The sequence below is a fragment of the Nematostella vectensis genome, chromosome 7 (genome assembly GCF_932526225.1).
Source record: "Nematostella vectensis chromosome 7, jaNemVect1.1, whole genome shotgun sequence".
Lineage (NCBI taxonomy): Eukaryota > Metazoa > Cnidaria > Anthozoa > Actiniaria > Edwardsiidae > Nematostella > Nematostella vectensis.
In genome coordinates, this window is record NC_064040.1 from 5,259,811 (window position 1) to 5,286,091 (window position 26,281).

At 40.9% G+C, this 26,281-nt stretch overlaps 1 protein-coding gene across 6 annotated transcripts; it reads left to right on the plus strand.

Moving 5' to 3' along the window:
- Positions 1–455: 455 nt before the first annotated feature.
- LOC5504038 (zinc metalloproteinase nas-14) lies at positions 456–25,765 on the plus strand. Of its 6 annotated transcripts, none has more exons than XM_048729781.1 (13): positions 457–724; positions 11,808–11,887; positions 12,941–13,030; positions 13,324–13,386; positions 14,402–14,563; positions 15,375–15,489; positions 21,111–21,295; positions 21,782–22,000; positions 22,427–22,597; positions 22,757–22,936; positions 23,218–23,361; positions 23,864–24,120; positions 24,579–25,765. In XM_048729781.1, the coding sequence occupies exons 3-13, from the start codon at positions 12,946–12,948 to the stop codon at positions 24,690–24,692; spliced, it is 1,695 nt and encodes a 564-aa protein (XP_048585738.1). In that variant the 5' UTR covers positions 457–724; positions 11,808–11,887; positions 12,941–12,945; the 3' UTR covers positions 24,693–25,765. The 6 variants fall into 6 exon arrangements, with proteins under 6 accessions (XP_048585737.1, XP_048585738.1, XP_048585741.1 ...); XM_048729782.1 differs by lacking the exon at positions 457–724 and adding an exon at positions 5,141–5,414; XM_048729779.1 differs by lacking the exon at positions 457–724 and adding an exon at positions 6,795–6,892.
- Positions 25,766–26,281: the final 516 nt, after the last annotated feature.

Sequence of the window (26,281 nt, forward strand, 5' to 3'; positions counted from 1 at the left end):
ACCATCTTAACCGTCGCTTTTGTCGTATCTTAAAACGCCAACCGCACCAGTCTACCTCTGGAGGGCCGACGGGCCGACTTCTACTCACTTCTAATCTTTTTAATCTAATCATTCCTATACTTTTGGTTAAACATTTTGAGGTAAAAAGGAATAATTGCTAGCAGGAGAAAAGCAATAAGGTCGAGCTGTAGGAAAGAACCTAAAGAAAGCGGGCGAGAGAACCTCTTTGTGAATTTCGGTTGCGCTGTTCGGTACGACCGGAAAGAAGGAGGACCACCTGTATAAAATAATAATAATAATAATAATACAGTAATATATCATGCACAATTGACCTTGATTTACTTAAGGTGTTAACAACCCCCTCATTGTTCGTGTTAAGTTTTATGTTGATTTGAGAACAATAAAGAATTCCGCCAAATCCTGTCTATTGTTCCTCAAATTCATAAAAAACCAAAGCGATATGCAAAACACAACAAACGACAAGTTTGACTTGTTGATACAATCTCAACCAGTTATCAACATCACGGAAGCGCACAACTCACTTCTGTGGTACCAAACGACACCTTCTGTAAGACTGAAGCTTTACTGGAATAACTTCAGTGCACGGCACTCATCGCACCAAACAGATCTTTTGTGACAAAGTGACAAAGTATAAAAAGAAAATTTTCCTGGACTTGGAAGACGTCTGGAAATAACTTCATGATCGTGGCAGCTGGTAACCCAGGTAAGAAATCATTTCCAGGAAGTTGTGTTTGTGATTAAATGCTCTTAGATGACTCATGGAGACCTGTTTTGCCTCTTAGAGGTTGTTCCAAATGGCGTGCCATGTGCTTTTTGACAGGGTATATCACAGAGTAACGCAGCGATATAGGACTATATGGTCGCTTTTACAAAGTCATGTCCAAGGGCTTTAATGTTGTTTATGAATTGGGCGACGTGTGTAGGGTTGCGTATTAAGATATTGACTATAAACTGAGGAGTTTTGAGTATGAGGGAAGCATCATGAGATGAAAGCGATAAAGATGGCTAGATGAAAGCGATAAAAGATGGCTAGACGCCATCTTGGAAATTACCCAGTAGACCTTGGGAACTAGGTTTGACGGATAACGACTCTCTGAATAAATTAACCGAATAAACCTTAAAAAACCTTGTTAGTGCAAAAACAGCAAATGTTATTTCAAAGACCGACCGCTTAGTTAGTGTAGCTATTGCACGATTAAATCTTCCTGCCAGTCGGTAGAATAGAGACCCATGGTATTAGCCAGAGTAAACTAGTGGTCTATCATCAATTCTGCATTCTGATTGGTTGACCAAGATTGCTGCATTCTGATTGGCTGACTTTGGTTTTATCATAATATAGTACCACATTGTATATAGCCGCCCACTTGGTCAGGCCGCGCATGCGCTTGGGAGATAAGTAAACCCAGGCCTTGCGCGAAAAATTAACAGGAGCAAGGGGACTGAGTTAAAACAGGAAGTTGACCATCCTTGGTGTTGGCGCACCTGCCCTGCGCCTTTAATAATAACAATGATAAATACATGCATTCGCTGATTTTGCACTGACAAAGTTTTTTAGGTTTATTTGGTTAATTTATTCAGAAAGTTTTTATCCGTCAAGCATTGATTGACGCACGATAAAAAAATAACAGAATAGCTAAGGAATTGACCATGGAAAAAGATCAGTCACCAGCCCGTCATGTATCAAATAGTCGGTCCCTTGCCATCGGACGTGACTTAGCGGCGATTGATTGATTGATTGATTCGTTCTGTTACGCACTCTCATTCGTGTTTCCGCTGACCCACTGTTGCTCGCTGATGACGTCATGTGGCATGAAGCAGACGCACATATAGACGCATAATTTTACAGCTTTGTTGTGAGCTCCGTGAGTGAAAATATGAATCAGACCTTGTGTCGCCCAGCAATTTACCTTTATCTCAGTTACATGTTACGTCTTCACGAAAGTTTTCCTTTGCTGGGTGGATTTTTTAGATTGACAATTTAAGATGCCATGAGCGCTAAAAGGCTAAGTTCAAACGTCGTATCATCCATGAGCCGTATTCAATGCAAATGCGTGCAAATTACAATTATACAATCGACTTGGTTCATTAGCATGCATTTGCATGGAATACGGCTCATGGATAAAACGACGTTTGAACTAAGCCTTAGAGCCCCAGCAACGTTTGCATGAGTAGTGTATTTCGTTTCATTTCAACACTTCCTACTGCTGTTTGCGGTAAAATCAATTAATTTTTTTAACTCTTGGTAGGTGCTTAACCCCGATAAATGGAATGGGATTAAATAATTACATTTGATAAATGGTTTTGATTCAGCCATCATTCTTCTCGATTCGTCAATTCATCCTTGATGAATAAGGTTACCCCCACGTCGTTGATATACCTTTGGGACACATGCCTCTAGACCATTCCAGGACCTGAAATTATTATTTCAAATATGGTGAGATATTTACTTTGCACGAGAATATAGATGGCTTAGAACTTTTTCTCAAGAAGAAAAAGCGCAGCGAAAAGTAGAAGTGTCAATGGTTTAAATATTTTTGGCGCGCAAGTTTTGCATTTGAGCAGCAATCTGGGCCAATTTCCCATAAATCTCTCCTCAATCTTTAAAAAAAAACACTTGTTTCTTCAAATGATTGCATGCAAATTTTTCTTGATCCTTTCTGCCGCAATATTTCATCAATCTCCGCCCTCATACCCGTTCTTAGCGCAAAGTGGCTTTATCTAATTTAAGAGGAATGTAGGGTGAGTGTCTATAAATTGCATATGTTGAGATATCCTTGCTTTGATACCGACTGTGGTTACTCAAACGGTTTTAATTGTAGAGGCATTTTTATTAAATCCAAGTTGAAAATTATGGCTTAAAATTAAAAACAAAGTCATCTTTTTAGTTTAGTGAGTTAACTCTTTGGAGAGTCCCTCGCCATGGTCGCCACTAAACGATTTATTTGTACGATTTTATATCGATATAAAAGAGTCAAGATAAGATCGACTAGTAGAACATTTAGTCTTCTTTATTCATCGGTATCAATTAGAATTTTTATTGAAGTACCGACACGGGCACGGTGCCCCTAAATTTGCGACCGAAAAAAAGAAGAAAGAAAGCGCTGGATCTTTGAATCACCTGATCACTAACATAGCGTGGTCTGCTTCCTGATTACTTGGGATAGCTTTGTGTATATAATCACCGGGTTCTTTAGTCTTAGTCTCTGTATTGTTTTCTAACTTTCGATACCTCTTAATGTTTTGCAAGCTTGTTTAAGTTCTGGACTAAAGGGTCTGTGTACTAGGGATGGAGAATATAACACTTTTATTCGTGGGGTGGGTGCTGAAAGCTAACGTTGTTGCGCGCGTTTCAATAGGTTATAGGGCTTTGACCGCAGCTATGTGTGTTCACACAGAAACATTATTTTCTGGTTTAAATTAGAAAGGTTCACGAAGTTTGTATAAAATGACGCCGTATCATTGACCTTTCTGATGCCGCCGATTCTCATGGGACCCGACAATCTGTTATTTTCTCGAACCGAGGCGCCTTTAGTAAGACAATAACCATACATCAGCAAGATGACTTGATGATAACAGCTCTTGCATACGTATATAAATATACTCGTCGCATAATACGCGCTCATCTGCTTACGTATTAGCACCAACGAGAGTTAGGGTCTGGCAAAACGAAGAGCGAGGAACTTTAATTCCAATTTGTTTGGCAGCCGAAATAAAATGAATGCAACAAAATGTACGGATGAGAGCATAGATAATCATATTTCCTAAAATAACCAGAGCTTACAATATTCAAAATAAACTACCAAACTAAACTACCCTTTAGGGTTAATTAGGGATATTCGTCGGGGAATTCAAATAATGCCAAAATGCACCTGCACAACAGAAATTGTTATCCTTAAAATGCCACAGAAACCCTAAAAATATACCATTTTTTCATGGAAAGCCTTTTTTCTCTCAGGTGTCCCATAAAAATACTCGAGGCCGCATTTAAATACCTCCCCCCCCCTTCCCCCTCGGGTTAAGATATCTTTAGCTAAACTTCTCGAAACCAGCTACAGGAATCAACGTACAGAAACCAGCACATGAATGATATTATTTGGTTATTCAAGCATGCTTGAAACTTTAAGAATGTAAAATTGTCATTTTTTTCGAACATTACAAGAATTTAAGACAAGAATTTAAATGATTTGGAGCAATTTACGATTATTTTTCACCAATTCTGTCGCAATGCAGCCAAGTACGATCTGGGTTTGCTATAAAACTCGCAGCTCGTGTCGCACGACAAATATTGCTAAGTGTAAACAGGTCTTCACAAGCGCTTCAGTGTGAGAGCCATTTAGCCTTTTGCCCCTGGCGTACCCCGTACGTGATGCAGCGAGCAGGTCTATCAACGCTTGCTATCGGAGTAAACGGCTACTCCAGCCAATCCTACTCTTGGAAGAGTCGCACATCTAGATCATCGCCTTAGATCGCGAGTCAGACCCGACTAGCTCCGTTATTTGACCAATTTTAGACTCGAGATCGCACTATCTTTGGACGAAACTGGCACTGATACGTTTATCATAGAACAAAAATTACCATCATGGCTAGGCTTGCTGAACGTAATATCTTTTAAGATATTGATATTATAAATCATATCTTCAATCGATACTATTATTACTATGAAACTAACATGTCATGATATACCAGCTAATGCTCTTTTGCCATTCTGTTTTATTCCTCAATGAAGTATTTTTGTTTCCAGTTCTTAGAATTTATGCATTTAGAGGTTTATTTGTAGGAGTAAAGACGAGGCAATATTACAATACACGGTTGTGCACGTTGCGGGTATTTTGTACAAAGACGTCGCGATTGTTTTTGAACCTCTACGATGGTCCAAACTATGAGCACAAACTTAAAACCTTATAGACTTATAGACGCTGGAGACACGCAAACATACATTCCGTGTCCAATGTTACACTAAACAGATAAAAAAAAGTCGAAAACACGTGCGCAAAAATTATTTGTTTGTATTCATTCATCATTTGCTGAATGGATATTTTCAAGTGCTTCGTTTTAGTGCTCTCAGAAATTTACGTTTGTTTCGGGTTGAATTTCGTAGGATTACCGCTGACAAAAGTCAAAGGGCTCGCGTGCGGTATGCGCTTACAATAATTTGACAGGTATCACGGACCGCTGGCGCGTTTACAGATTTCCAAAGATGACGTTCGGACCCCAAGTTAGCTATTTTAATCCATAGCCCATCAAACGCGTGTTGCATGTAGTCGTTCTACCAGTGTCTCGGAGACGCGCGAGTAAGGGGTTTCTGGATCGCTAGTCATCACACGGAAGCTTTACCACACTGTCCCAGACTGCTTTGACATTTAGTCCCGATTTTTTGTGGGAATTACAGCAAGGTAAGTACCGATTTTCCTACTTGCGTAGTTGCGTTTTATCACAAACACCAATAAAAGCATTGTAGTCATTGGGGCTGCAAAATGGCTCGTTATTGTTAGGGGACATGTTAGGGGTCAATTCTTCTGTCAAAAACAATGCGCATAACTTGTAATGAGGCTTATCTGAGAACGAAAGAAGATAGAAATTTTGCCAGAAGCTGAGAAATGGCTCAACAAGCACTGACACCATAGAGCCACGACGAGAAAGTGTCTTTTGGTCACTAAAGATAACTATTTTCCGTCGAATGTGAACCTTGCAATTAAAGTGTTTCATTTGAACAAGCCCCGTACGCTAGGTATTGGACCAGATCAACCCAAATCTGGATGGCGCACTCAATAGGCATGATGACTTGTAGTTTTGATGTTAACCAGAAGCGTTTTGACCTTGACAAGCTGTCATATTGAATGTACATGAAACCGTATAAACATAACACTACGTGCTTACGCTATATTGCAACCCTTGGTCACTCTACTCTTCTCATTAGATAGCTTTCTATTTACATTCCTGAGCGCGTGGGTCGGTAGCAATCCCGTAGTGCTATCTCATTGTGCACAATGCTAACGTTCTACTCGGGGCGTTTTGCTATTATTAGCGCGCCTCGCAGCGGGTGCATTGAAGCTCTGGTGTCGCCCTTTCTTTCGTTGCGAGGAACATGCATATGGCAGGAAGCTGTGATCGGTACAGCGAACCCGCAATACATCGCATGTAATTGAATTAATCCCAACTAATATCTGCTCGTGGGGTAATTGTGTAGCTTATGCGCCGTGGGGATCATCTCATTCACACTCCATCCATCAAGGACATTTCACACAAGCGATCCATCCGATTCACATCTGCAAGGAAGACCATCTACTTCCGGTACGATTATAATTTTATGTTCATGTATCTTTTTCGCGAAGTCTGTGTGCGCTTTTGATCGGGAAGCGTTCATAACAAGGTGCACTTGTTAATTGATGCCGCAGGCCCTGTTGACTGCGATAGAGGGATCTTCATTGTTTCAGGGAATGATCCGACATTCACCTTGTCACCTAGGTAATCTAATACGTCGTATTGTAATCAGTTATCCTCGTAACGCTTTACCCCATGTATCGATCCCAATATACACTCGATTTTAAAATCTGCACTCCTTTTTTCCCGTTTGACTCAAGAAGTTTGAAAAATATGTTTGGTAAGGGTAAACCTTAACGAATACCCAAACCTTATACGTGGGATTATTTTTTAAATCAAACTAACGGCAGAAGGAAAACAGAGAGGGCCTTTTGATTTTATTGTCATTCTATTCATACAATTTATGCTTTGTCGACGTAGGTTTTCTTGTACCTCATAAATTGGAGCTTTATGCCAGGAAACGACAAAATCTACAAAATAACGATTAAAGGCCACAGTAAAATATCACCGAAAACGCGCCGAAGTGACCTGGAAACTGGATGTGTCAAGCGTAAGTCGATCTCGGAAAAAACAATGATTTCACTACTTCCTAATGTATCGGTATTCTCGGATACCAAACGGCCCTTGCGCGGGTTCCATAAAGTTGCTGACTTTTTCGCGGTCGAAGAAAACATGAATCCCGAGCACGAATAGCTACGAGGAATTTTCATTTCAATAGCCTCGGCCAGCCGCAATTTTGACAGGCTCATTTCTCAAAATACCAAGTGACTGAAATTGGTTTATGAACTATAAACCTTGAATTTAGATAGCCATTTCGTGATTTCATCACCTATATTTTGCCTTCCTTTCTTGAATGATAAAAAGAAAGCATAAATACGATGAAAACAATAGCAAGAACAGAAGCTGACTTGGGCCTTACAGAAGGCGGGCAATGCTGAACAACTTTGACCAATCAGATTCGGCTCGGACACTGTAAACATTTCGAAAAAAAAGTTCAGCTAATGAGAAACGCCGTTCGTTTCTTGTACGTGTAGTCGATCATGAAAAAGTGGCTCGATCACTCGTAAAATACGAGTGATAAACAACTTCCGGCGGTTCTCATTGGCTGAACATTTTTTACAAAATGTTTACGGTGTTCAAGCCGAATCTGATTGGTCAAAGTTGTTCAGCATGGCCAGCTTTCTGTGTCCTCATGTTAACGGTTACTAGGCTTACTTTTTCTCTTACTAGCACGTGTGACACTGACGGACAAGCGACATTTCAGAGGTTTTTAAGGGAGATAATTTTTCTTAAATGTGTTCTGGCTCTCTGCGACCACAGATTTGATATCGCTGTTACCGCTGTGATACAATTACACACGATACATTCTGTAACATTTCCCAAGGCTAAACATTTTAATCGTCCGGCCTTGCGGGATTGCTACACGAAGTGCTCGTTAGCGTGGTATGATTAGGAAACGTGGAAGGCCCTCGCTTGTTCGAATTCACAGGGGTGTTTTAAATGACAGCCCACTAGTAGAAAATGGACCACAAATTTTGAAAGCGTACCCCACGTTAAGTATCAATGGCCCAATAAATGATACCCCACACAAAGAAGAAAGTTGACCATTATTTTGTTCCCTTTTCAAAAAAGAATGTGACACCTAGCTGCTGGCTTGCACATATGGGATTGGTGGGCCAGCAGGGCTAACGTTTCCGTGGCGCAGAATTTTTGGCGCGTTTTAACTCACGGAAACCAGTACAACGAACTAAGCAGACTAGGAGCAACCAAACTCGAAAATCGGCCATATTTGAATATTCCCTATCTTGAAATACGCTTTGTGTGACTGATTTCGGAGCGGCTCTTTTCGGGCATAAGTGTAGATCAGTTTTCAAATCTTACCGCTTGCGTTTGTTAATTTAACTACATACATTCTTGGAAATCCGGGATTTATTTTCTATTTTATCGCCAACCCCTGGGTTTCCGAGGATATCATTGTCACATGCACATGTCACAAATAGTACATGAATTGCAGATGTAGAGTTTACCAAAAAACAATTGAATTGAACAATTGCAAAGCCAAAAGAATCTCCATTACCGGAAGAATGGTACCTTATGATAACTTCAGATAATGAACTTAAACAGCGTGACGAAACGTTTTTATGATGTGTGAGGGGATGAATTATCAAACCAACATGTGTTGTGGACTACCGGTAGATGATAGAGTGATGGGGTAGTGATCTTTTAATCATGCAAGAAAAAAATCACCCTATCGTTAGGTTTGCGTGCCTTTATCTATAGAGTCTTGTCAGCTAGATTTTCACCATGGTTAAAAACAACAACAACAAACAAAGGCCATTTCTTGTATAGAATAACTCGAGGCATTCTTGTGCAATTTTTATAAACCGTGATGGTATTGTCGCCATCACTGTTATCGATTGGTAGGAAGCATATGCTTGTAAGGGGTGGGGAGCTCGCATGCACTTGTACGTGGTCGCGAAATGTAGTTTGGATACTATTGTAACAATAATTCAATACTTAAAAAAAAATTTTCGAGGACACTTTTCTAAAGCCATTTCCGTACTATTTTTAACCTTTAGGTTTTTAAAAGCTTGATAATTCCCATAGGCCTGTATATGCGGAAGGCTTGTCGGCTTATTCTTTTATTCCGTGAGTGTTGTTGACCTCTATCCATGGGTTCTCTTCAAGCCACGTGCTTGCCAAGGTTACGGAGCATATGGGATTTCATCTATGAATCCCACTCCCCCTCTCACACACACACGCCACTGTTAAATGCATTCTTGGGGCAGAGTGCCGGGTCCAGAAATAGGGAGCGCGCACAGGACTGTGGGAAGGCCGAGACTCGTATATCTAGAAAAACTACGTAGGTAATAACGTCTGGGTACAAGGCTGTTTTTAGGGTTCTAACATGTATGCATGGATTCTAGAACTACCTCATGCAAAATCCTAAATAATTTCACGATCTGCTCATTACATATATAAGTAATAAAGGCATTTTACTCACGCCTACTTGAAGCTGTCCAAGCTTCCCCTGGTGATTGCCGCGCCCTTTGGCGTGCGTCATTTTGTTGAATGACACGACGAGTGATCAACCTTGACTTAACACGGCCATGATTGAGACTCTGCTGAGTCATGTCAAAACTTTAAAACCATACGGATGTGGTGAATTTTTTGCATGTAAACAACTTAAATAGTGTTTTAAGCCGTTGGAGAGAGAGAAGGGGGTTTGAAGGGGGGTGGCTTTATAAAAAGAGGTGGCGAAAACCGAGGTAGGGATGAGAGTGTAAATAGCTTGCGAAACAGCGCCCCGGGGAACCCCCCGGAAAAGCTGTTCTATCGGACGTAGTGTTCGACCAAACGGCTTCTCCGTTTTTCACTCAACCAGAAGCGCCTAACTAGCGCCTTTTAAGCTGGCTAGATGTTACAGGGAAGTGGATCGTCCCCCCCCCCTTCCTCTAGTACTCATTTCAGGCAGCCGCACTTGTTTCCCAGAATCAGCGAGACTCCCCCCCCCCCTCCCCCCCTAATCACCCCCAACTTTTCGCCAGCCCTGCCGCCGCCTCCGAGTGAAACTACCTCTGCTGGTTTCGACTGTTTTATTTTTTATGTAATTTTGACAGGAACTTATATATAATTTATAAAAAGCGAACTGCATACGCATGTACGAAGTTGGCTGCTTTTTATAGGCATGCCACTTAACACTGATTAATCGCTGTAGTATTTCTCAGTTTCGCTGTCCTTGACTTATGACAAAACCTGTGACGTAGTCCCAAAATGGAATGTTGTGATGCTGTGAACGCGTTAGGGTTATTTAGTTCCGCCGTGACTGATGTGCTGTTCCACCTACGCTAAAAATCACGCATCTCTGCGGAAAACAGCACAGTCTGTACTTATTAGTCTCGCCTGAGTCTTCACCTAAATATTCAAGTATAGCAGCTTGATGCGGTCAAAGGCGGAGGTTTCTAGAGTCACCCCGCTTCCGGCTGAATCTATGACAATTACAAAGTCATGCCAAAATAAGCAATCATAGATAATCACCGTAAATCTACAGAAACCCTTCAAGGGTTATTTTCTTGCAAAACTAACACATACTCTAAGGGAGAATAGATACCCAAAGTAGCTATTAAAAGAGCATTTGCGCTTTTGATTTGTGTATATATAAACACATTCTTTGATCATTTGTCATAACCTTTATCGTTTTTTTTAAATATTCTGACAGCCATCGTGTCCGTAAATCTCCGGTATTTGTCGGAGTTGTGTAGTCATAATAGTGACGGCGAAAGGTTAAGCTATTGTGTGAGAACGTGACAATCTGCTGTCCGCTGAATCATGTGTTCCGATACGTCAATCTCTTCAACATAATTGTTCCTAAGCATTAACTAATAACCCACTTCCAGATAAACAACTCTCTAAGCGATACACACAAATCACTTGCAAAACTAGGAGACACAACACCCTTACGTACAAGTACTCAAGACTATCCTATCGATTCTATTTTGGCTCGTTGCTATTGGAGCGGTAAGTTTTGATTACAAGATCATTATCGACTGATCTTGAGCCGTAGAAAGAGAGTTATTTTTGTATCAAGTGAATGGCTTACCAGTTGCGTTATGTCGCGCTACACCCACTAAGAGAGCTCTATAGTTACTTGAAATAGCCTAGTTCTCTACCCTCCTAAATTTGGAAGCCTTGTATAGCTTTCTGAATAGAAGGGAAACCTTTTTCTTTATCGATTCTTTACTAAAGTTCAGAATACGGTCTTTGTTTTTTTTTGTTGTTTTTTTGCGTTTGGCATTACAGATGATTTTCCATGTCTGCCCTTTTTATTTTCAAAGCAAAATTTCGTGTATGGTAGCTCATAAGAAAATAGAGTAACAAAATAAACCGCTGAAAGTTGTCACGCTGGATGAAGCATCCTACGTGCTACGCATTTTATAACATCACAATGTTAATGAGTGCCTTGAATAGTCTGTACACAATGCTACTCGTCTATTTGACAGGTTTGATATTTTTCCAGTATTGTCTCCAAGTAAACATTCTCGAGGAAACTCGCGCGGTATGCCTCTAACTCGAACCAAACTCAAACAATGCCTCTGCGGTAATTGAGGGTGTTTTGCTGTTACGTTCTAAGTAGTTTAAAGTGAAAAGCAAAAAGGTTTGAAATATATTGATTAGAGATATGTTGGTATGTTTTTGGAGAATGGATACTCACTCATATGGTGGTTAATCTGTGGTGGGAGGAGTAGGTTTGAAAGAAGGAATATAAGTGGGAGGGGTGTGTGGAGGGTTTGGGGGTGTGTATTTGGATTAGCGAGGCCGCTTATAAATTGTTGATACCCATAACCTCCGTTTTATGTTTGTTTTTGTGCTATTCAATACCTGGTTATTTCAAAGTCTTAATGGTCATGAATGATAAAGCTATTGTTATGTTAACATTTCTCACTGTGATTTCGCTCCTATTTCAGAAAAAAACTTTGTTTAAAACATCCTTATCATTCTCAAGCATTTCTGATACAGCCTGCAATCCGTTCATTCCACTATACAGGTAATCCACCAAACCATTTCTTTTTTTAAATACCTCGTCATAGAGAACCCTTATCCCCGATCGGCCAAGGGCACAAGCTCCATTTCTTTTCGCTCTGAAGAGATTTCTATCGATAACAGGCCTGAGAGCGACGTCAACAAGCGCTTTTGATGACGTCATGTTCAGTTTCGCGCGCAAAGGGGATTCACAGAAGCGCGCCTTGACACCCTATCGGTTTAATTAAGCTTTAATCTGCAAGTGACCCCGAGACAGTAATCAGTTCAAATTGCCTTGGCAGAAAAAAAATGCTGTTCTGCTTTGTATCTAAAGCCTGTTCTGCTGCTTAGCGTCGGTAGATTGTGTTGTTATCGCGGAGGGAATTCAGAATTTTGGGGGTACCTATCTTGGACGCGCGAATTGGTTTACTCCGCAATTACGAAACACAGTCCTGCAAGCAAGCAAGCTAGTATTTAACGAGCAAATGTGATTCGGTCTCATGGTTAATGTACCGATTGCAGTGTACAACTGCAGGCAAGCTAAAATGAATACTGACCAGAAACAAACGCAACAAAATAAAATACCAATAAAAATGGAGCTAGAAATCCTTCTTCCGCGATCCACCGTCGGTCTCACATGAACAGGCGCTCCTTGGCTTAGCATGACGATAACTATAATCTACTAACGAGTTTTCTAAAGTCTAAGAAATATTTTTCGCTAACCCGTTTTTATTTCATAATGTTCTTTCGACCAAGCTTATCAACATCCATTCGTCACGTCCACTCAATATGTTTTCTAGCAATTAATTAAGTTCAAGGACTCTTTAAATCCCTCCTTTTTTCCTTCCTCTCTCTTAACCATCCCGTTTCCTTCATTTTGATTCTAAATCATGTTCTATTTTAATTAGACTCGGTGCCTATGACGTCATGATCTTCTGCACGCGCGCCAGATCTTAGGCAGATTACGGTTTATTAATTCACGTACTTTAAAAAACATGTCATTTTACTAAGACGTTGTTTCTAGAGTACTTGTATGGAAACAAGTGAAGTGACGTACTAATAGTGAATCGCTTTGCAGAAAAGATGATTCTAAGAGCGCGTTTCATCGTGGCGATGTTCTTCATATATCTGACAACTGAGGCCACTCCGTTCAAACAAGCCTTTCTAGGTAAGTATCTACACAGAGGACAAAATTCTAGCAATGCCTTTCAAATTACTTATCCTTCTGCCTTCGTCCGAATTCACATGCACGTATGTCGATGTTGCAATCTTCTTTCATGGCGAAGGGCAAATATGGCGAAAACGTATTAAAAACATCGTCTGTTTTCATAGAGTCATTCCACATCAAACTTCGATTATGTGTTTACTTATTTGTCTTAATCATCTTCTACTTTTATTTGTCCCCTTTTTTATGCTTTTATTTCTCAAGATTTCATATTCTTAATGTGTGTTTTCTTTTAGATCAGCATGCTGCATCGGAATCCCAGGAAACTATCATGGAGCAAATTAGTAAAGTCAATGAAAGTAGGTACCTCGAAAGCAGCTCTGCTTCTCTGCGACTTGATTGGGTAATTAACGTTGCTGTTGTTAATCCCATGACCCCTTACCAAACGCGAAGATAACTATACATATGACACTGAAACAATCGCCTGCATATGACTTAAAGAAGAATGCCTACAAAGATGTCGACACGTTAATTCTTAAAGGGATATGTGTCTATTTACTTTGAGGGTATTTACACTGTTGCCAGAGAGCATCATCCGCTCCAAAGCGTGAGCCCGTGAGGATGCTTTGACCGAGCAATGATGGTTCTGAGTTGGCGTGTTGATAAATTGCAGTCAAGACACTGGAGTAATAACTTTTTCTGTCTCTTTTCGGGGGTTTTCGGCTACCTCAGATGTTGACTCACTAGCAAGATTCATTACAACTCTTTCAGAGGAAGTACAAGTCGCCTCTCATCATGAATGTAACCTAATCGGTGGCATATCTGATTACTGGACTCCTAAAATCGAACTGTAAAGAGACGGACCATCAAAAAAAATGAAAAAAAAATAATCATGCACCAACAAGACGGAAAAATGCACACAGAAAGAAAACAAATCATGCAAAGTCCTGGAGAAAAACAAACGTGCATGTCTAAAACGTTCCCACCCCACAACCTTCTTATGGTCCGTCCGTAAAAATCTGATATACCATGAAATGCCGTATTACATCTGCTGAGCCAATAAGAGAGCGACAAATTGATCTACACCCGCTCTATTAATGTCCGTCAGCTAGCGTGCGCTTTTAAGATAGGGCAGTCTTTTATTATTATCTGGCCGTCGTGTAGCGGTAAGAATGACTTTAGATTCAAGCTAATCAAACTGCTTTTCGTAAAGAGTTACTATAGAATAGGTGGGTTTCCTCACCTTTGTGTTTTTTCTTAACCCCATGAGGGCGTTAGTGATCTAATACACTGCTCCCATTCATTCAAACTGTGCACACATCAGTATGTTTTTTTTTTCACTTCTTTTCTGATTCCGTATCTATTGTGTTTTAGTGACCAATAGCGTTGGTTACGAAGCAGACATCGCCTTGACCGAACGTGACGGAAGTGTGTATGACGACATCGAGAAGCGACGGAGAAAAAGGAATGCAGTAAGACAGAGGAAGAAGCTATGGCCGCACAAGCAGATACCATACGAGGTCGCGCCGGGACTAGGTACGAATAGGGAGGGGTACGGGGTAACATGGGCGTCATTAAGAGTAGAGGGTCGTCGCCGTATTAGTGATTGCTTCGATTGAAGATCGGGCTGCGTTGTCGTTGCTGTGTATGTTTGCCTTCGTCACCCGTCACGTCTAGGGTTGCTCTGTCGTGACTGTCTCGGGTTGCTCTGTCGTGACTGTCTCGGGTTGCTCTGTCGTGACTGTCTCGGGTTGCTTCGTCGTTACCGTCTCGGGTTGCTTCGTCGTGACTATCTCGGGTTGCTTCGTCGTGACCGTCTCGGGTTGCTTCGTCATGACTATCTCGGGTTGCTTCGTCGTGACCGTCTCGGGCTGCTTCGTCTTGACTGTCTCGGGTTGCTTCGTCGTGACTATCTCGGGTTGCTTCGTCGTTACCGTCTCGGGTAGCTTCGTCTTGACCGTCTCGGGTTGCTTCGTCGTGAGTATCTCGGGTTGCTTAGTCGTTACCGTTTCGGGTTGCTTCGTCGTGGCCGTCTCGGGCTGCTTCGTCGTGACTATCTCGGGTTGCTTTGTCGTGACCGTCTCGGGTTGCTTTGTCGTGACCGTCTCGGGTTGCTCTGTCGTGACTGTCTCGGGTTGCTCTGTCGACGAAGCCTCTAGCATATGTTGCTGTTAACATCTCATATGTCATATGTTTGTCGAGGCCCCTGTGACGGCACTCTTGTCCCTAACCGCGCGCATTTAGGCCACTCTAAATTTATTATTTTCTTGATATCGGACAGACACTGGAAAATAGACCAACTGTTATACTATCATCACCATTCGGCATCCTGTGTGTTTTTTTTCAGAGTCGTACGTTGATAATATCCAGGCGGCGATCAAAGAGTTCCACCAGCACACGTGTCTTCAGTTTAAGCGCCGTACAGACGAGGAGCACTGGATAAAGTTCACTAAAGGAAAAGGGTACGTTGACAAGGCAACGCACACAAGTGCTCTACTAAAACAGCTAAAGCTTGGTTCACACACGTTACGAGAGGATGCACACGAAACCCAAGAAAAAGGGTGCGATAGTGCGATAACATAACGCCCGCAACTTCTTTTATATCAACCGATAAAGCTTCGTCTCGCACGTGGCAAGGCGTTCCATACAGTACATTACACTTTTTACTACGCCCTTTTTTACCTGTTTTTTGGTTTGTTCCTGTGTGCTTTTCGACTATAATTTTGCTGAGGTCTAGAGGTTTTCTTACCTCCAATAGGAACCTTATGCAACAGTATGTCACGGATGCGTAGGTTTAGTTTATAAATCCTCCAAACATAGTGTGCTGCTGAAGGGAAGATCTGCGTGGGCACCCTTTAAGTTACTTCGTCTTTCGTTGATTCGTTGTTGTTGGCTGAAGTTTTCTGTGAATATGACAGCCTTTTTTTGAGTTTCAGTAACAGAAAGAAGTTCAATGCCGTTTCTAGTTAAATTTTGCGAAACACTTTGCCGCGTCTCCACAAAGTATTTCCAGCTCGCCTTCCAAAGATACACAAGTCGTGATCTTTACATGAGCAACAGATCACCATCGAATTGGCGTTGGAGACGTATAGGTACATGGCAGGATTAAGACATGTTCCAAGAATTGGCGAGAGTGACAGCACTTTCGCTTCTGTTCCTAAAGGCTCCAGAAATACAATTCCGCAATACGGAAGCCAGCAGATATAAAATGCTGCCGTGATGCTAAGAAGAGTCTTGGTGATTCTCTTACGGCTCTTGAGGATCGCCGCAATTGTAGTTGACTGCTCTGTGTTGAACCAGATCTGAAATATCACCTTGCCATAACATACGGCCATGATAATGCCTGGAACAACCAGACATAAGAGCATTGTAAAGATGCCATAGCCGAAAGAGAAATCACTGGCGAGAAAAGAACCACGCGTGAAGTTCCGTCCTGTAAAATGTCCTAAGCTGCTTTCATTTTCTTTTATTTCTTGCAAAAAAGTATGTTGGCGTTGCAACGACGACTGCAAAGACTGCTATGACGAGGGAGACACTTCTCAGAATAGTCTTGGTGCACAAATGGCGCACTTTGTGCACAAATGGTTTCCGAACGGCATAGAAGCGTTCAACGGGCATGGCTGCAAGAATTAAAGACGATTAAATCCCCATTATGCCAAGGAGCGCTGACTTTGTTCTCAGATTTCCCAAGCAGAATCCGTGCGCGACGGGTGCACCCAGACAGAACACGAAATCAGATAGCGCAAGCGAGAAGACTAGAATGGACGCTGCTTAATTCCGCTTAGTTTTCCGCGATACGTAGACAACTAGAGCGTTCTCAACCAGACCCGTAGCGGCGAGGAGACAGCTAGAAACGCAAAACAAGTTCTCATTTTCCATCATGACTTTGCGTTTGAAAGATCTAAAAGTCTAGCCAGCCTGCGGAAATCATTTTACGAATTCAAAACAAATTTATATCGATGAAACTTTTTTTTCTAATTTCATAATGTAAATACAATTTTGTTTCAGGTTATGCGTTATAGTTGTGTTTGAATGCTTCTTCAAGAATATAATTCCACTTCTTTTCCAAACAAGCTATTTAATTTTGATTCCCAAGTAAAAACCAAACTTCTCGAAATTTTGCAGTTATCATAAATTAAAGTAGTTTTCAGCATCTATTGATTTTAATATCACTGTTTGATTACTTTAAGTAAAATTGAAACGAATTTTCTATTCACCTGTGTCGGTCTATATAAAAACCCGCAAACACACAAAAAGGCGGTTTTTGCAGTTGGAACTACTAAGTGAAATGGCGCCGTCGAGAAAAGTTATTATTATTAGATATACTTTATTGCATGTGTATACAAAAGACCTACGCAGACCGCCTAGTTATTCTACGCTTGTCTTTCAATCTTTGTAGTTATTTAATGTATGATCATCAAGAGATTAATTTTTATAGATTTTCATGCACGTACCCAGGGCTGGCTGAGGATTGCACCCGGCGTACCTCTGTGTACGCACCTGATTGTTGTTTATTTCATAGCGCACGCACCTTGCAGCTTGTGAACTGTCGTATCAAGTCGGCTTTGGAGTGTATTCTTTTCGATTTAAAGGGGCAGTGCCATGGTACTGCGCATGCTTGGAGTCAGTGTTAATTGTAGGCTTTTTCTGTAAATGTCTACAAACAGTTGAACTTTAAGCTGTCAATTGTTAAAATAATATGAAATATTTTATTGAAAACTATGTTTATTGACAGTTTGTGGTCATTTCCTTTGAATTTAAGTCTCCCACATGTACTAAAGGCTTATAAGTCAACATTAGAATTCGACTGAGAAGTTCATTAAGCCGGGACGGAGGGCTATATTGCAAAGCTCTTACCATGACAATGCCCCGTTAATCGGCATTTTAGTGCAGAGGAAAAGGGGTAAAAATTGAGGAAATGCTTGGAGGTTATATTCTTTAATGCTAATAGTACATAACATCATTTCTATATCATTGCTGACAGAGTTTGTCCCTCGTTCTTGAAGTTCCATGACTTTTTGTCCAAAGATTGGTTAACAACCTTGGGTTCGTTCCCTTAAAGAATTATTATTATTAATATATTTGAATCGCGTAGAATCGTTAAGTATGAATAGTATTTACATTCTCATATCAAAACTTCTTGACCAGTTCACGAAATTTGTTGTTACTCGACGCCCATTAGGAAAATCGTTTCTATTGGAAAACTCCTTCCGTCAGTGTGACGCCTTCCGCCACTGTTACGCCTTCCGTCACTGTTACTCCTTTGACCACTGTTCCCTCACTGTCACGCCTTCTGTCACTTTACTGCCTTCCGCCACTGTCCTGCCTTCCGCCACTGTCACGCCATCCGTCACTGTCACGCCTTCCGCCACTGTCACGCATTTCGCCACTGTCACGCCATCCGTCACTGTCACGCCATCCGTTACTGTTACCCCTTCCGCCACTGTCACGCCTTCCGTCACTGTCACGCCATCCGTCACTGTCCTGCCTTCCGCCACTGTCGCGCCTTCTGTCACTGTTACTGCCTCGTTTGTTATACCAGTGACGGAAAGCAGTTGAATGGAGTTTCCATTTAAGGTTTGCAAAGTATTTTCCTGGTGCGTGCTATTCAAACTGGACTCACCCTTACTTCTTCTTCGAGCTCGAGTCTTAGAGCAACAACAGCTCACCAGGCACACATTCTTAGAACTACACGCTTTAGAGACGTAAAGATAGATGGCAGGATTCAAACAAGACCCTAAAATAGGAAACTGCATGAGCGTTTTCGTTACTACCCCTGTGGGATCGAAAAATATGATAGCGCAATACGGAAGCCAGCAGATATAAAATGCTGCCGTGATGCTAAGAAGAGTCTTGGTGATTCTCTTACGGCTCTTGAGGATCGCCGCATTTGTAGCTGACTGCTCTGTTTTGAACCAGATGTGATATATCACCTTGCCATAACATACGACCATGATAATGCCTGGGACAACCAGACATAAGAGCATTACAAAGATACCGTAGCCAAAAGAGATGTCATGCATCAAAGAAGAACCTTTACCAGTGATATTTGTCCCCGTAACGTTCCCTGGTGTACTTCGATGTGTTGCAAACTCCTCTTTTAAAAAGTACGATGGCATGGCAAGTATAACGGAAAACACAGCAATGGCAATGTATACCTTTTTCAAAAGTGACCGTGTAAACCGCACTTTATGCACAAATGGTTTCTGTATAGCATAGAAACGTTCTATCGACATCGCTGAAAGCAAGAAGGATGACACAATTCCGTTTACACCCAGGGCCGCCGTCGCACTCGCGCCTGTATTTCGGATGCAGAATCCGTTCAGAAAAGGTGCTCCAATGCAACAGCCCATATCGGAAAGTGCGAGCTCAAACACTAAATATGAGGCTGCTTCATTAATTCGCTTGGTTTTCCACAGCACATAGCAAACCAGAGAATTCGCGAGTATTCCTGAAGTGGCAAGTAGGCAGCTAAAAAGGCAAAATGACAAATTCTCATCATCCATCTTTGCGTCTGGGCGGTGGTTTAAAAGATCTGGTGCAGCGTCTTCGAGTATAAGTAATTTAAGTTAATCAAAAACCGAAACTGTTCTATGAATACTTTTTTATGTTGTTATGCAAATACTTACGGTTGGTGAGATGGTTGATGATTATATCAGTTATTGAGATTAAATCCTTTATGTATGTTTTGTAACGGAAAAAACGAATATTTTTTCACAGTTTTTGTAAATGATTGGTCAAATACAAAGTAATGCTCAGGAGAAAATTTTTTTGCATATAAAAATGCATTAAAATTGAGAATGTTGTTTTGTTCTATTAAGATATAAGGTAGCCCTGAACGTTCTTATCAAAATCATTTAAAGGCATCTGTCAAATTTGTTAACCCGTTGTATCAAAAACTTTCGTTTTCTAATCTTCTTCTTCCTTAAAAAAAAAAAAAAAAAACAAATAAAATACTAAAATTCTACCCGTCTTTCAACATGCTGTTAATTAAACTTAAAAGTCCATTAATTCATAATTTCTATTTCTAAGTCCAAACAGAGAAAAGCTCACCTGCTAAAAGACAAACACTTCCATTGACACCTTACGTACGCACAATCGCTGACACTACTCTCCAACTTCAAGTTGGCGAGAGATTATTAAAAAAAAAAAACACGACAGGATCGACAAAAGCATTGTAAAAATATTCATTGGGCGGTCTTAAAACATTGGATGGTCTCATATTAATTTTACTCATTCCTTTTGCACTTGCGCTTTGTCTCTGTAATCGTAGTGACCCAACAACGGGGAATAAAGTAATTGGACTGAAAATACTAGCTGTTTCTTTTACAGTAAGTCATTAGAAATTATTAGATTTCTGCCTCATATTTTACTCATTCCTTGCACTTGTTATCCCGAGTGACCAGCAGTCATGGGTATCATATGGAAAAGCATAGTATTTGAAGATTCCTTAATACGAAATTGGTGCGGGGTGCGCGTAGTTAATTATTATGTCAATGATCATAACCCATTTTCCACCTCTGATATTTCTAAAACAACAAAATTTTAAATTGAACATTTTTTTCTGATACTTGCCGTTGCTTTACGAAATATTGTTAAAATGATAGTTTGATCTCAGAACGAGATCTCAAAGAGCCGACATACTTTTATCTGCTTTTTGTTCGCCGTCAGAAAATGTTGTGATAAAAAAATATATAAATGACATTAAAGTCTCGTGAAGACCAGCTGTCAGTGCGCCAGAACCTTTCAAATATACATATTGTGTTTTTATTTGCGTAAGGAAACAGCCTACTCCCCGGCGTTCTTACCGGGATTCCTGTGTCTCTAGAAAAATGGGTGAGAGAGCAAAGTTTTCACATTACGTCATATTTCTTTCAAACCACAGGAAAAACAATAATAATGTAAGGGACTGAGTTAATGTTTTTGTAATATTAGTTCACTCCAGATAGGCAGTTTCGCCGAAACAGTGAACAAAAATTGAATTAGATGTGATGGCAGTTGATTTTACAATTTCGGAGGCAAGAAGTATGAATTATTTATTTGATCAACTTTTTCATAAACTTTTGAATTGTGTCGGTTGCAGATGCTGGTCATTCATTGGTCGAATTTACTGGCGGGAAGGGCCACAGGAGCTGTCCCTCGGTGATCGGTGTAACAGCAAGGGGATTATTATGCACGAGATCATGCACGCTGTAGGGTTTTGGCACGAGCAGAGTAGACCCGACAGGAACCAGTATGTGGAGATACTATGGGAAAATGTACAAAAAGGTGAGTTTCCACTGCAATTGCAAAACGTTTTCCCTTCTTTATTCTTCATTATCACTATCACCGACGTCGACAATATCATTCTCATTAACGTCGTCGTCATCACTGTCGACATCATCGTCATGATCGTTATCATCATCATTTTCTCCTCCTCTTTCTCTTGCCATCACCATAATGTGTACGTACTACGTACTGTATATCAAAGATAAAAATCTTTTCATCTACAATATTCAATCACTAATATTATTATCACCATTATCACCATCGCCACCGCCATCATCATCAGTAGACCAATAGCACACCATGAGCAACTATCGTAGTCTTTCATTTCTCCTGCTCTTCCTTATCCTTCTTATCAACTAATTATCCTTACGTTGTTTTTTTTTATCTATCAATTGTTCTCACCTACCATTTTCTATTGACGTTATTTCGTTCTCTTTATATTTCTCTAGTCTACGATAACTAAAACGACGGTTGATTTATTCACAGGAATGGAAAGCCAATTCAACAAATACCGACACACCAAAGTAGACAATATGGGTTTCAATTATGACTACCAGAGCATAATGCATTACGGAAAAAGGACATTTTCGCGAAATGGTCTTCCCACAATTCGAGCATTTCACAATCCCGACATGCCTCTTGGTCGTTCAGATGGCTTTAGTACGCTAGACAAGCAGAAAATGAACTGGCTGTACGACTGCAAAAGTAAGTATACACGGAGCTTGCTGAGCTAGCTATATTAGCTACCTGTTAGCTGGGATAGCTATGTTAGCTGGAATAGCCATGTTAGCCGGGCTAGCTATGTTAGGTAGGATAGCTATGTTAGCTGGAATGGCCATTTTAGCCGGGCTAGCTATGTTAACAAGGGATAGCCATATTAGCCGGATCAGCTATGTTATCTTGGTTAGCTATGTTTTAGCTGTCTGTTAGCCATCTAAATTATGGATCGTACTCACTGGAAATTACTGCTAGCATTTCCTTCTTTTCGAGGACCATTCACGATGAATTGGCCGGTTTTTTTTACAATTCGAAACAGCGCCAGATATTTTGGCAAGTATGATTGAGAACGGCATCTTATCAGCAGTTAAGCTATAACTTTATACATTTCATACATAATATACATTTTTGCAGGTGATGCCGAGGAAGGCTGGAGCGCGTGGTCGGAATTTACTCCATGTAATATCAGATGTGTCAAGTCCAGACAACGTGTTTGCTTTGCGTCCGATAGACAGGCATGTCCGGGTGTCACGTCCAGCAATGTGAAAACGCAACGCGTACGATGCTCTCCGGCCGAATGTTATGGTAAAAGAGCAGTGAATAAAATATTAAAGTTTTGAAATATTTCCCTGATTCCACTACGCCTACGCAGACCACTATGTGTTGTACAGCTTGTCTGTATTTTTTCTAGTGATCGATGATCGCAGTCAATTATCATATCTCATTGTGTGTACTCTATATCAGCACCAGTCCAAGGCCACTGGGGGAGATGGGCACGCTGGTCTACATGCGACAAGACGTGTGGATACGGCAAACAGATGCGAAAGCGCGTTTGCGATGACCCCAAACCCCGAAATGGAGGCAAAACCTGTAAAGGCGCCGACACACAAGTGCGCATGTGCAACATGCAGCCATGCTCTTCAGGTAGGACTTGCGCCCGGGATGACTCGGCCAATGACCGTCAGGAGTCTAGGTCTTCACTTTCTCATTTGTGTTCTTTGTTAAGAGCACCTTAAAGGTATCTCCAGTATATGCTCACAATCATTTCTGCTACTTAATGTAAAAAAAACGAAGCAACCTCCCCAGGGGGACAAATGAACTACAAAGCATGTCTCCTCGTTCTTGTTTCATCTGCGTGTTAGTATCAATTGTTATTTTATATGTACCTATAATGAAGAGGACCTCTTTTATTGCTCCTGCTGCAGATGCGTTAATGTGTAACTTTGATAAAGACATGTGCTTTTGGGAGAATGATTGGAGTAGTACTCCAACATTCCACTGGAGACGTCATCGGGGCCACACCCCAAGCCGTAACACGGGTCCCGTGTCTGACCACACCTCTGGAATGGGTAAGGTCTTTTATTCTTATTCAACTTTCTGAACGTTTCGTTAGACAACTTTTTATATGAACGTCTTTTAAATTATAACTTTCAGTAATTTAAACAGTTAAAAAACGGAGGGGGGGGGGGGGGGGGGGGACGAAAGCCTGAAGTGCTCCACAAGGTGTAGGGTGGAGGTGACGTTTAAGTATGCGAGTGCATGTTTGCATGTTTCGTCGGCAGAATTTTAAGCCTTGTGTAGTTCCAGAAAATATCCATACCCCACACCCCTCTGGAATTTCCAGCCCCCGGGATAAAAATAAATACAGTAACTGTTAAGGAAAACCGGCATTTTACCCCCTCCCCGCTGGAAATTCCTGGACGCTTGACCCCCCCCCCCCCCCCCCCCCCCCCCCAACCCACCCCCTCGGAAGTTCCAATCCCCTCCATGGGAGGCGGGTTTTGGGTATTTTCTGGAACTAAACATTTGTCGTGTCTGGGATACCTTTTAAATCCTCTTACTCTCCTACAGGTTACTATATATACCTAGAGACGAGCTGGCCTGCTCGGCGTGCCTACACTGCTACCCTCATCAGTAAATGGCTACCTCCAAGTGAGCTTAAGTGTCTAACCTTCTGGTACTCCATGTATGGCCATTCTGTCGGGGCCATGCGAGTCTATATCAGGGATGACTTTGAGATCAAGAAATTGCTCTGGCTACGTTCGGGTCAACAAGGCATGAAGTGGAGGAAGGCTGATATTAATATATCGTCTTCTTCGAGATATAGGGTAAGATTGTTTTCTTCCATACTTTTCATTTAGCTGCGTACACAGGGGTGCCCCCTTGGGGCCTAAGAAGTGGGTCATTTCCTAAGAATCTTCAAATACTTTTTAATGCTTTTCCACATGATACCTATGACTGTGAACCCCCCAACCCAATTCTGGGAATGCGCCTTGAACCAGATACTCTACCAAAATTTGATAGTAGACTCATCTAGTTTTCATCTTTATTGTAAGACTTCTTAGGGGCAGACTGAAAAATTTGAAATGTTTTACCAAAAGGAAGTTTGCCAAAAGTTGTTAGTGAAGAAAAGGGCAAACTAAAATCTTGATGGCTCCAAAGAGTTGTGGCTCAAAAAGAGAGCATTACTCGCTTAGCCTACTCCGGTTTTGAAAGACTCCTCACCCGCAAGGCTTGAGTTGCTGGGGATGAAATGTTTCACTGATGTGATTTTATTTTTTGGCAGATTATTTTCGAAGGAGTGCGGGGTAATGGTTACACTGGAGACATTGCGCTTGACGACATCAGTTTTACCAACGGCAAATGCAACGATCCTGGATCTACCACAGCGCGTGCATGACTATGACGTCACTAGCTTCTGTGGTTACTAAGGCTCGTGACGTCATGTGACTTTGACGTCTTTATTCGACACATACTACGTCAAAATGACACCAAAAGTGTGAGTCGTTCGCTTTCGATCGCCATGGTCATCAAACTTCGTTACGACCAAGTCACACGTTTAGGAAATTACAAGTCAACCGATTGGAGGCTCAGCAGCGCTATGAACAATTAATGTTTCGTGCCACGCAAACATATCCAGCTAGCGTGACTTATTCGTCGCGACGGTCGTCATATTGTTACGTCACATGAACTTCTCGTTACGTTATCTTCGAGTCATGCAATCTTTTTTTGGCGCATCACTCTGCTTCATACAACACTTGACCTTCGCCAAAAAACTCACTACTAGCTCTACCGATGAGCAAAAAATGTGTAGTATAGAAAGCGTATGCCCACATCTAGTGTAATTAAAATCTTATTTCTATGCATATATTTATGGGGTTCATCACCGGGTAAACACATTCCATTGGCTTTCTCTTTTATTGTCACTTCCTTTTCTTTCAATGATCTCTTTTACATAGAAACCTTGTCTTACTGAAAACTTGACGTTGTTAATTCATACAACATATTTATTAAGAAATGTTCTTCTCAAGTATATCATATGTCATTTGGATATGCCTTGCTACAGTTCATCTTTTTCTTATTGTACAAAAGAATACCATGTAATATACTTTGTATATAAAAAAGAGATTCTCAAGTGAATTTTGAAAAATATAGGAACTGCCCGGAAAATAGATTTTTTACAAGGAAGGGACAAAGTATCTGGATTTAATTTTAATTTTAAATTTTTGACCCCAATTTTTATCACATATTGTAAATACGTATTTTAGTTATACTACGTGAATGCCTTTATTAAGATAAAAAAGATAGTTATGCTGTTCTTACAATCCCAGTTAAAATGTTATCACTGATTCTACATTAGATTAGGTTTAGATTAAAAGTTTAGCATTTACTTATTATCCATTGTATTTTATTTATTTCCTAACGATTATTTAAATGTACAACTGAAATAAAAGCTTTATTGTCATAATCGCACTTCACAAGAACTTGCGTTTTATTGAGCATTTTCGACATTTTTAAAACATCATAAACAAATGACTTATGGGAGCTATCGGTTCTGTTTGATAAACGAGCTTTTAGGATTTTCTCGGGCGTAATAACTCGAGTTTAGACAGCCCTGGAGCCAGCTGCAAACCAACTGTTTAAGCAAGCAGGTTTGAGAAGAAGTTAAATCAAGTCGGCGGGTGTTTGAGGTATCTGAATTCGAGTTATAGCGAGTTATTGTTAACGGGAGTTATCGTACTAAGTCGGCGGGTGTTTGAGGTATCTGAATTCGAGTTATAGCGGGTTATTGTTAACGGGAGTTATCGTACTGTCGCACCTCGTGATCTTAAAAATCCCTGCAGCTATACCTTGTTTTTTTTATATCATTCAATTGTGATAACATCTCGAAAGAAAAAAGTTTAAGTTTTAATAATTCATTTAGGAAATATTTTAATAGATTTCCTAAGTCAGCTTAATAAAATTAGTTCCCCTCCCGCACTTATTTTG

What these genes read in the sequence shown, in the direction of transcription:
- LOC5504038 (XM_048729779.1), top strand. An exon ending in CTCTCCGGCCGAATGTTATG is followed by an intron (nt 22,598 to 22,756) that starts GTAAAAGAGCAG and finishes ACTCTATATCAG; the next exon opens with CACCAGTCCAAGGCCACTGG. An exon ending in CATGCAGCCATGCTCTTCAG is followed by an intron (nt 22,937 to 23,217) that starts GTAGGACTTGCG and finishes CTCCTGCTGCAG; the next exon opens with ATGCGTTAATGTGTAACTTT.